The sequence below is a fragment of the Salminus brasiliensis genome, chromosome 20 (genome assembly GCF_030463535.1).
Source record: "Salminus brasiliensis chromosome 20, fSalBra1.hap2, whole genome shotgun sequence".
NCBI lineage: Eukaryota > Metazoa > Chordata > Actinopteri > Characiformes > Bryconidae > Salminus > Salminus brasiliensis.
The window spans coordinates 11,535,199-11,547,144 of NC_132897.1; the positions used below are offsets into that span (position 1 = coordinate 11,535,199).

Genomic DNA, 11,946 nt, shown 5'->3' on the forward strand with positions numbered 1-11,946 from the left:
AGCAATAATAAGGATATAAATGCCCATAATGTGCGCCTATAAAAACACTCCATTTACAAACTGTTAATGAACAACCCCTTTGTAATGGAGTGTCAGGTAATCCTTTTGTACGAGTCTTTTCTGTGCGCAGAAAAAAAGAGGGCAACGTCACTGGTGTGCACAAAGCCTAATGGCACAGAGACGCACAGCGCTGGACTGTAATTGCTTTGAGCAGAAAATAGCCTGTGTCTTTAAAGGGGCTGCTGGTCCAAACGCAGCTGCTGGTCAGTGGGCTGAAAGAGAGACGGCGGAGATTCATCACCCCTCTTCATCACACAATGCCCATTTATCACCCCAGTGGTGGTGTTCAAATCTCGTACCAGGCGACCACCAGCCCCACTCTAGTCGTTGCCTCAGCCTCGGCAGCAACTCAGCTGCCTCTGCGCCCCTTTTAAACGGACCTGCTCGGCATCGTATGCTCCCTCCTCTCCTGTTGCTCAGCCGCCCCACGGAGCTCCTCTCGGATATTTTCCCCTCAGCCTCTATTTGTGGTGCTTATCACTGGTGTGGACTTCAGGGCTGCTGTGAGGGCACCACAGTGTTTTACCTGGGATGTGCTGAGGAACTTCAGACTTACTGCCATTTTAGCTAGCTAGCTAGCTATATCTAGCACTAGTTCGGCGCTACAGCTACACCAGAGCCTCTGATTCTAGCCGCAGAGATACCGGAGCAACGCCGCTGAGATACGGTGCTGTGGCCAGCCCTGGACACCTTGAAGGGATCTGAAGCCCTGCTGGAGTTGCTTTTCTGTCGTCCTGCGCTGCGGTGAAGGAGCAGCTTACAGGTGCAGAAATGGCGAACGGCTTCTGTGAGCTATGCTAACGGTTAGCCCGCGTGCCCGTGAGTCATTACCGCGGCGGTTGGAGGTTTAAATTTGAAAAAGCTAACGGTCGACCGTGACTGAGCTACAGCAGCGACTTCACTTCGACCAGGAACCGTCTGATATTTCACTAATTAAATTTATTAGCTCCAAAGAAAGACGAATGATTACAATTAATTTTACTACTTATCCCTCCGTCGAACGAACCGAGAAACATATTTCCAACATTAGCCATATTATTGATATTAAAATAGCTATTTTAAAGGTTTATAACTGCCGTGATTAACTGAAATCTGCCTTCGGTTTGGTCAAAGGAGAGTGGCATCACCGTGAGGCTCGGCAAGGCGGCAATTCCAGTTATTTAGTGCCATGTTTCCAGTGATTTACATAGCTAGCTATCATTTTCTGGTCAAAGAAAATTAGTCCATATAAAATATATATATATAAAATATGAGGTCAAGACGAAGGAAAATCTGATATTATCCATTTTATAGCATACGCTGTGTGATAGCTTTAGCTAATGTGTATCACTACAGGCCTGTTTTACAGTGTCAGTGAATACACCAGAAAGCACATCTTCATGATGTTATTATTATTATTATTATTATATTTTTTTTTTGTAGCTAAACAACTGTTTATGTTTTGTTTTTGGGGCCGCCGTTTGTGCTGATTAAATGAGCCTAAGCTACTGATTGTCCAAACGCAATTCTTGTGAAATGTCAAACGTTAAGTCGAGAATTGTGCATGGACATCTGTTGCTGCTGGTTCTCACGCATCTGCTGCACTATAACTCCACTGTAATTCCGCTGTGAAGAGCTTCGGTTCAGGACACCTGGAGTTAAAGGTTCATTTTACACCAGCTTCAATTCAGGACCCAGTGTTTCAGTGTCTGGAAAAATAAGGCTGTTTATTCACTGACTTTTATCACTGTATACAAAACACCAGTGCGATACATTTACGTTTGAATGTTTTGAATGTATAAAATATAATCGAAAAAAGACATTTGTTTATTAATAAAACTGCTTGTCTAGTTTGAAGAACATCAACAGCATGAAGAACGAAAAAACGCTTTCGAGGAAACAGATTTTCCTCGAAGTTTCAGCATCACGGGGAATATTCACAAGCCTGGAGTTTCTAAGTGTTTAAAGGCAGTGTGTTTTTAATAAATGATCTCAGTATGAAATTCGGTTTCTCTGTATGTACGTTTTTGTTGGATTTAATTGTGTTTCTTTTGTTGAGACATCAGGGCGTAAAAGAGCATGCTCCTGTTAAATTAACATGGCATTCATTTTATTTATAAGCAGACAACAGATGCGTTATTATATGATAACGTAAAATTATTAGGTATTTTATACTGGTATTACCTCAGCATAATTGTTTATGTGGCACTCCCAGCGAAATTTTACGAATTTAACTCATAATAATGATTTTAAATAAATGTAAAATTATCAATACGTATTTTTTTTAAAGAAATCATCCAAAAACTGTGTGGGAAGAATGTATCGTATTGGGTCAGGTTTTCAGTAGGGGGGCGATTGAACGATTTTGTCATATTTATTTATTTATATCCTCTGAATAGCGAGAACCAAAGGCTGGAAGGCAGGCTGACAATGGCATGGCGTGTTAATCCAATAGGATTAAACGAGATTAGGACTACACACACTTGGCAGATCGTTTGGTTTAAACAAAAAGAAAAAGGGCTGTAAAATATATCTGAACACAGTATATTTCGGTATTAGTAAACGCAACAGAAGTAGTTTATTTTGTTTATAATGTATCATATTATGCCACTTCTGAGTAAATTCTTCTGAAGCAGTTAAAACGACAGATGTTGATGGATACAACACTTCCAATAAATACATTTAGAAGAAGATGGGCTTTTATTTCATTTTGTTTTCAACAGCAGATTCAGCGTGTTTTCGTTGGCCTTTTCACGCAGATTAGCACGTCAATATGCGCAGTGTTATGCAAAAGTTTGGGCGCCCCTGGTTAAATGTAAAAAATTTACATTTTGTTGAATTTCTAAGTGAAAAAAAGAACATCATCTAGAGGAAATAAACGTAAAATGTAAAAACATTTTCTGCAAATTTTATTTTTATTAAATTATTAATTTTAATTATTCATTAAAACTATTTTTTCTGAATTTACCATGTTGGGGGAAACATAATCGAAAGGAGAGCATTTAAAAAGAGTTACCACAGCATTATGAGTATATCATTAGCAAAATCCCAGAATTAAAAAGCTTTGTTTTTTTCTTTGGAAACGATCATTCGGCTGTATTGGTTACTGCAACATGAACATTATTTTAGGGCTGAAGTGTTGCTGTTTGCATGTAACTCAAAAAGAAATATCAAATAATAAAATATTGATTAGAATTGTATTGAAGTGATTATATCTGATCTTCCAAGAGAAGTAATATTTTACATATTGGGGACCTGTGTAATTTTAGGGAGAGCCAGAAACAAGCCTTGGCAGCAAAGCATTTATTATCATAATTCATATTTTACCACTGTAATGCTCTGGCATGCAGTTCAATATGAAATTGAAATGTTATGTTTGCACAGAGGCTGCCTATATTTATTTTTTGTATTTATTAATATGTCTTTTAGTCCTATATAATATAGTGTCTCAAAAATCCATTGGTTTCATCCCTTAAATACAGTATGGTGTGTATGTGTGTTTTGTTAGATGTGTCAGTAAATGAAGCTATCAGGCCTATGTGAATATAAACACAGTAAACACTGAGCAAAGGGAAAAGAGGTTTAACAATAAAAACTATTACATTAAAACAATGATTTAATGACGTATTGATATGTTGTGTTGATTGTGTTTCATGAAAATAAGTCCACTAGCAAAGAACACACTTCTGCCCTTTTTTTACTTAATATACCAAATTAGGGAAAGAAACGTGGCATTTTCCAAGATTAGGGCATTTTTGTAAGAAGAGTAGAGATTATTTCCAATATGTTACATTTGCAAATGAACAGACATTCTGTCTAGAATGTACAGAAAAATACTGTATTAAAGTAAGTCCCCTGTAGTGGATCTGTACGCTTATTTTTACATACAGAATCAACCTGCCATTTGAACAGGAAAGTCCAAACCTGCACACAACTGTATGTGAGCACTGGCATTACAATCAATTCAGTGTATGAAGGCCTTATCTCTTAGCTGACTTAAACCAGGATTTTGGATTCTTCTTGGCTACATTGTGGGGAAAAAAAGGGAATCCTGGTATAATGACACATTTTGCTGAAGCTGAAGTGAAAATTAAGTAATTCAATCCTTTACAGAAGACAAGCTTTAACATCATCTGTACATGCCACATTTAAAATTTTTAAAGTGTGTTAAATTAAGCAAATAAACAGTAATTCTGCTTTGAACTGAACATAAATGTGCCTATGTAAAGGATGTGATATTATTTACCAACACAACATTTACCAAACCAACACCTAATTCCACAAGGAGTGTCTAAGCGTTAAACATAATCAATTTACAACAAAGTCCAGAAACTAAAAAATAAGGGCATGCAGAATGAGACCCTCAAATAAAAAAAAATATAAAAAGTATAGAGATAGTGATCATGAACTACTGCTGGTATTTGTGGTGCTGAAACTAGCTTTGATTGGTGTTCCAGTCAGTGATTTTGTTGATGTTTAAATAATAATCATAAATAAAGCTAAAGGCTGCAGTTCATTGCTTGGCATTTTCTTCTCCTATTTGTATTTCCAAAAATCTAATAATTTGTGCATGTTGTGAATGTTTTTTATTTGTGATACCATGAAACACAAAGTTAGAATCTAACATTCAATCCAATCTTTTTGACCATAAGTTTGAATTACAGTGTAATGGCCACAATATTGTTTAATTTTAAGCAAAATGCTCTAGTTCTATGCATATTGTTTTCCTGCCATTCTGGTAAACGCAACAACATAATGATATTAATGTGAACTGAAGGGATGTTCTCTCAGGTCATTTCACAGCCCTGCTGCACTGATCTGAAAGGTTTATGGCCTCATTCTGTGGAAAAAGCCAGTGAGCTGAAATGAGAAGCTGCTATACTGCTGTGTGAGTGGAATATGCTCTTATCGTTGGGACTGCTTTTCCAGAGAGCAAATGAGGCAATATATCATCTGTTGAGAGAAATGTGACAATGTCAAAGAGCTTTTTTTTGTCTTCTTTTTTTTAGTTTGAGGATTCTCCCAGGGTTTGAGGCTTATCAATCATTTTAGGCTAAGGCAAGGGTGTCCTGTTTTCTCCCATGTCCTTGAGAGGCCCACATCTCCTACTGACCACATAGAGGCCAAGGGCATCTCGGCTGCCCCCTCACAGCCCTCTCCCAGCATTCCCTCCTCCCTTCACCCTTTGTTCACCTGTTGTCCTGGAGACTCCACTGCCACAGAGACCACCCATTGTTGTTTTGAGAATGGAGATGAAACGGCAATCCCCTCAGTGATACGTTGCAAACTTTTGAATGAGACATGAAATGAAAATTGGTGTTGGTGGCACATCCATATGATCCATGATATTTAAATGTGCCAAAAAAGTTCTTACCACTATTTATTAACTAAACCCTATTGGACACAGAGTCAGAGATGAGAGAAACTGAATAACGGTCTTGCATCATTTCCACACACTTTTGTACTTTTGGCAGAGCTTTGACCAGAGGGAAGAGAAAGTTGGCTTTGCCGACTGTCCCGAATGACTGCACCCCAAAAGGATTTCCCTCTTTGTGGCGATTGTCCCTCATCCCTGGCCCACACATGGCCTCCTCCAGCCCCTATCCCGCCCCTCGGCCGGCCGCTGGCTCTCCCCTGACCCTGGCCACGCACATGAAAGCCCCATCAGCGCTGTGACCAGCCACATTTACAAGTGAAAGGGAGCCAATAATGGAGCGGTTAGGGAGAAAATGAGGAGACAGAGGGGAGCTCACAGATGTTGAGGGGGCGCCGTGGGCCATTGTTGCTGGGGGGAGGCGGCGAGGTGCCTTTTTAAACCTGATTTGGAATGGAAAGGGAGAGGTGTCCGAATGGAAGGGCCAGAGGCCAGGCGAGGACAACCATCCTGGAGAGCGTGTGAACCAGGGCATGGGGGTCAAACTGAGAGTGGAGAAAAGGGAGAGGGGGGTCACCGTGGTATTATCTTGGTCGGCTTTTTGTAAGGGCATTGCAACAGTGGAAAATCCTTCCTTAAACGCTACATAGAGGTGAAAGGGCATTCAGGCTGAGATGCTTCTCTCTGTGGTCTTCCTCCCCGCACATAAAGATGAGGACTGATGAAGTCGTCAAAGTGGGTATTACGCCCAGGCTTTGTGTGCAGATGTAACAGAGAGAAAAGCTAACTTGTAAGAACTTTATCCTCCACTGAAAAACCTTTGTTTAGGCCCTCCTACAAAAAGCTTTAAGTCAGCCTCTCTAAACCTGGAACATCCTTCTCCTAAGACCACTGCCACACACCATCTGACACCTCTTCATTTCCTGTTGAGAAACGGCTAATTTCCTGTGGCAGAAGGTGGATGGGGAAATCTAGCAGAGATCTTTCATCAGTAAGAGATGAAAGCTGGCTCCAAATTCACAAAGGGGCGTCAAAGTAAAAGGGTCTAGATCCAGGGTCTGTGTCGCCTCTACCTACATTAGCCATCAAATCCATCATCCACAACGAAAAAAATACAGAAACAATACTTGTACTGAAGGTTTTCAGATCTGTACAGCACATCAAACCTTTTGGTTCCAGGCAAGATTTATTTATTTTTATACGTTCCCTCAAGACAGTAACCATCCACAATGAGGTTCACTAAGATAACCTAGTCCTACATGGGAAATGTGAAGGATAAGCAAAAACACAACGTAAGAACAGAGAAAATCAAAAAGGTCTTTTAATTTAATGTCCATTTAAGGCACAGTGAAGTACAGCATTTCATTCTCCACTTAATAGTTAGCACCTATCTTACATTGTTTGTCCAAAAGTCTGCAGACACCTTCTCGTCCTTCATTTCTTATGAAATTAAATGGCACACTCCTAAGAAAAAAAACAGTTCTATAGTAAAAACAATGGTTCATCTTTGAACCCTGACAACAACCCTGAATAACCAGTTGGATGCTTAAATGGTTCTCCTTTTGTAAATGGTTCTACACAGAACCTGATAATACATTTGTTCTACATTCATTACAAAATTAAGTTTGTGTTTAGAGTGTATTCAACAGCATGTGAAGAGGTCAGAAACCCATTTCTACACAGCAGGAGACAATTCTTCAATTCAAATTGGAACATTGCTGTAAAGATTTGACTGCATTTAAATGCAAGAGCATTAGTGAGGTCAGGTATTAATGTTGGCTAATTTGTTTTTAATTACAAATAGCACTCTAAAGGTATGCAATGGTGTTTCATCACTCCAGTAAAAAGATAAAATGGTGATGTAAATGCTCTGCTCCACAGACCAATACTGGGGGTGTGGGGGGGGGGGGGTGTATGCCTTGTGTGTAGCTACTTCCATATATAAAAGGTGTGTGCACACAGCTGACCATGTGTGTCAGCAATGGGTGTACCTTTAAGGCAACCAATCCTACCTGTTTTACAAAGATTTGGGCTTAACACATATTTATCTAAATCCATGTATGACAGATATATGTATAGGGTAGTTTAAGGCCAAAAAAGCCCCCAAAGAACTGATGGCATTGCAAAATAAATATAATGGCTATACTGTTACTGTAGACAGTGATAACCCTGATTCTTATCACCACCACTGTTAGGAGAATCAGTTTCTCTAGAACAGCACATTCCACATCAAACCACTCGGAATGACTTTGTTTACAAGTTGACAAACTAATTACAGAGAAATATTGGGAAAATGATAGAATTATAATTTATGTAAGTAGAAAGAATAACTGGACACTTTTGGATGGTTAAAGGTTTCCCAAACAGGGAAGGCATAGTCCAGGACTAGGCTTATTCCCTGTCTGTGAAAACTGCCCCATAGGGTCTCAGATGTACGGCACTGGACATGAATAAAAGTACCGGACATCCATAATCTGATATAAATAATAAACAATAAAAATCTCAATCAGAGAAAAGCAATGTCACCATAACGTAGAATGCATATAAATTAACATGATAATTTCCCCAAATACTATGAGTAAGAAACATGATGTTTTAGTTGACAAGGGCAAGCAGAATTTCAGACAATTGAGGTTTAAAACTGTACGCTTCAGTACATGCATGCATGGATTCATTCACTGGTACTGTGTGACAGTACCAAACCTAAAACACTTACGGATTAACATTCCAACACTGTTTATAACTAGATTAATCAAATACTGTACATAACAATGGACACAGAAATGGCGTAGCAGAGCAAATGTGACAACAGTGTCACCTATTGGTAAAGACATTAAAATACAGTACTTATTCCCAGTCTCTCTTTCTGAAAGAGAAATAATTAAAATGTAGGACAGGTCCTTATTTTAAAAACCAGTCTAAAAAAGAAAATTCTTGTCAGCTAAAATTGCTACAGCCAGAAGAAAGCTGTTCCCTTATGATTTAAATCTTTGCTAAGTCAGCTGACGGCAGCTCTATGCATCTGCCTACTAAAAAGATTAACAGCGAAAACTGTCCATGTGCTCCAAGCCTTAACAGTTATTTGGCACATTCAGCTGCTTTGGAATTTTGCCTGCCGCTTGGATGTAAACCTCGCCAGCGAGGAATTTATGAGCATCCACATTAAGGTACCTTTATCCCATAGTGTAAACTCGGCGTTTAAAACAGGCAATGTCCAAAGTTGTAGTTCTGATTTAGTTCAACAGGCCACTTCACACCTCACCAGCTCTTCTACAGAAGACTGTTCACTGCACCTGCAGACTGGTATGGATGGGCTCCACCTGGCCTGATGTTCATGTGCCCCCATAGATATTGCGGACAGGCCTCAGAGGAAGAGGTTGACTTTAGCAGGCACTAGTTTACACCCAGTGCTTGAGAAATACTGTCCATCCTGTGGGGTGTACTTGATGGCGCCCCCTACTGCTGTTGCCACGTCTTTGTGCTGGCACTCACCGCGTTGGCACAGCTCCCGATGGGCGCAGCGCTCCACATGGCGCCGACGCAAAGGCAGGAAGGGCACAAAATGAGCTATTCTCTTTTCAGCAATTATTTTGGAATGATAGAATCCACCTGGAAAGCAAAGTTTATTAGCATGTTATTGGGTGGTTTGAACGAATCAGCTATAAACCTGCCTCTAAAATCAGGTAGCCAAAAATAATGAAATAATCATGACACTGCTTCTGGTTCTGCGCTGGAATACATTCCTCTATATAGTATATATATTACAATGTATTAAAGGTGTTACACATTCAACATGGCACAAACAGAATGTGTTCAGAAAGGCTGTATCCACTGTAAAACAAGGTATTCATTTACATTACTGTGGCGCTGTTTCCCTATAAACAGCTACAAGCTGTGTGCATAAACACTCTTTTTTATCTCCACACTGAAACTCTATGTCCTCCTTTTACCAATAATCACAGATCATGTACTGTTTGGGTGGAGGTGCTGCTGTTTCACAACCTACAAAGTGGAAGAGTGGAAGAAAGAATGAGGAGGTTTCACAGATTAGGAGAGCATCTACACACAGCTTGGTTGCATGTTAACTGAGTTAACTGAGCTTTTACTGCTTTTGAACAGATTTGGAGACACAACGCCACAGGTGAGAAGAATACACAGTGAATTGGATCAAAGAAAATGACAGAGATGGGAAGTCTTAAAGGCACTGCCAAAACACAAGATGGGGGAGATTGGAAAATGGTCGTTTAGAACTGATTTTAGTACAAATAATGGATTTAAAAAAAATAACCCTCAAGAACAGAGAATCACACTTACTATTCTGATTGTTGTACACTGCATCTGCGATGGCTTCCTCAAGCTCTTCTGGCCGGATTTCCTCTCGGTCTCGTCCCGCCTGTCTGCTCTCTAGAGCTACTCTGTTAATGACCTCTTGACCTGCAGTACTAGAGAAAAAGAATATTATATCAGAAAACCAGGAAAATCTGTCTCTGGAGTTCATATAAAAGGCTAAAGTCAAGTTAGTCTGGTGTACCTGATAAAGACATAGATAGCCTTGCGATAGTTGGTCTGGAAAACAACATGTGACGGCCCAAGGAACGGCTCTAAAACGTCAATCACTCCAGGAGGCATCTTCTCCATCTCATCGAAGATAAAGATAGAGCGAGCACAGGCTGTGAGGTTACCTTGCACCCAGCGCTTCAAATCTGACTGTGTACAAGAGTGAGAGGAATATTAGTACCCTTGAATGGGTGCAGTGGACTTCATAATAATAATAATAACAATAATAATAATAATAATAATAAACATTATGCAGTTAGGCAAATCATACTCATACATATCATGTAACAACGTTTGCCTAACGTGTGGAAGAATGCATTAAAAGATAAATGATAGAAGAAAATTAATTTTTAAAAAAATGATTTAGAAATATATTTTTAAACGTTACAATACCCTGTATCGCTTCACCCGGTCAGCTAAGGGAAAGTGGAGGGTGGGGACATACTGATGTATGTAAGGGCTTCCCATGGCTGTTCCATACAGGTGGCGTCCCAGCATTGTGCTGACCATACTTTTACCGGTCCCTGATGCTCCGTGGAAGGAGAGCACCAGTGGTCTATCTGGATTTGCCTTCTTTAGGAAACTAGTCACCGACTCTGACAGAATATCCTGAGCCATATGCTGCCCGTATAAATTTTTATAAAGGTCCCACTCCAAGCCTGCGTGGAGGAAGACAGAAATGATCATTATAACATCAACATCATGATTCAGTTATAACATCAACACCACTGTTATGCTGTCAGCTCTCTGATCCAGCATAAGCCACTCAGGTTCTACCTGAGCAGATCCAGCTATTTGGCACCTAGTAGCAGTTTCTGAACTTCTGGCATTTAACTATCTTAATCTAAAGACATTTATACGACTAAACATCTACCTATTAAGGTACGTCGATGATTCCAGACAAGCAGCTAGCTAGCTAGCTAGCCACTGCTAAGGCTATTACTGAATACATGTTACTGTATTAGCAATGTTAGCCACCTAGCCAGCTAGCTAATAATCCAGATGGGTTCTAGCAGCTAACGCCAGATTAGCAAAAGAAAAAAGGGAGAATACATGCTCATATATAAATGACACGTCCTGGTAAGACTGTTTAATTAGCAGGTAACGTTAACGTCAGTTAACCTAATGTTAACTATCTGTGTCCATTAGCTTGGTGCTAAAAGCCAGAGACGTTTATTGTCCTTACCCTGTATGTTTGGGTTGAAGTCGCAGTCACAGCTGTCAGATATCGTACAGTATATCGTTTTCATTTCAAATCCACTAACTGTGGATATAAAAGAAATCAAAAACAGTGGACACAACATCGTAGCTGCTCCCTTAGACCACAGCTCCATGGTGAGTTGGAGGGTGGAACCGAGCCAGCGGCTGCTTGATTTCATCCACCAGGGGCAGCGGTTGGATTTCAGTAAGAAAAAAAAATCTGATATTTAGCTTTTTCTTCATTTTTAAATTCGACAAGAGAGAGGGAAAAAAAAGATAGATACCTTAATTTAGCCACCATAAATGTAACGATTAAATATTTGCCATACTTCAGACGTGTATAGGCTACACGTTGGCACACAGCTACAAAGTCTACGGCTGTATCTCAAATGGCTCCTCACTCCCTACGTAGTGCACTAAGTAGATAATGAAGAACCGGCTTTTACACTCAAATAATGCATTATGTGTCCTATAGAAGCTTTTCATTCAACAACAGGCCACACGACTCTCTAGTTTACATTTAGTGTAATATTGGGCGTAGAAGTCATAGGCTGTGTCAGAAACTGAAGCAGCTGGCACAGCACCCGGCACATCTTCAAACAGCTGGCACAGCAGCCGGCACATCTTAAAGCAGCCAACACAGCACCTGGCACATCTTAAAGGAGCCGGCACATCTTAAAGGTGAAAGACTGACATACTGAATGTTGGTTCTTTTCACACTTTGAGTAGAACCTGCTGTAAGATATGCATGGTATGGTGTGATGACTGGTGCACTG

General features: G+C 40.0%; 1 protein-coding gene across 1 annotated transcript; it reads right to left on the reverse strand.

Annotated features, from left to right (window-relative positions):
* Nucleotides 1–6,716: 6,716 nt before the first annotated feature.
* Nucleotides 6,717–11,310, reverse strand: tor2a (torsin family 2, member A). Its single transcript, XM_072664684.1, has 5 exons — nucleotides 11,157–11,310; nucleotides 10,364–10,629; nucleotides 9,945–10,120; nucleotides 9,728–9,855; nucleotides 6,717–9,022 (listed from the first exon to the last, which is right to left on the reverse strand). Exons 1-5 carry the CDS (start codon nucleotides 11,302–11,304, stop codon nucleotides 8,778–8,780), a joined length of 963 nt encoding a protein of 320 aa, XP_072520785.1. The 5' UTR covers nucleotides 11,305–11,310; the 3' UTR covers nucleotides 6,717–8,777.
* Nucleotides 11,311–11,946: the final 636 nt, after the last annotated feature.

Bases quoted from the DNA above. Each gene is read 5' to 3' on its own strand.
- tor2a (XM_072664684.1), bottom strand. From the start codon at position 11,304: ATGGAGCTGTGGTCTAAGGGAGCAGCTACGATGTTGTGTCCACTGTTT. The intron at 10,121-10,363 runs GTATTGTAACGT...TCTTGTACACAG, and splicing joins ACCGGGTGAAGCGATACAGG to TCAGATTTGAAGCGCTGGGT. The intron at 9,023-9,727 runs GTAAGTGTGATT...TTTGCTTTCCAG, and splicing joins AGTGTACAACAATCAGAATA to GTGGATTCTATCATTCCAAA.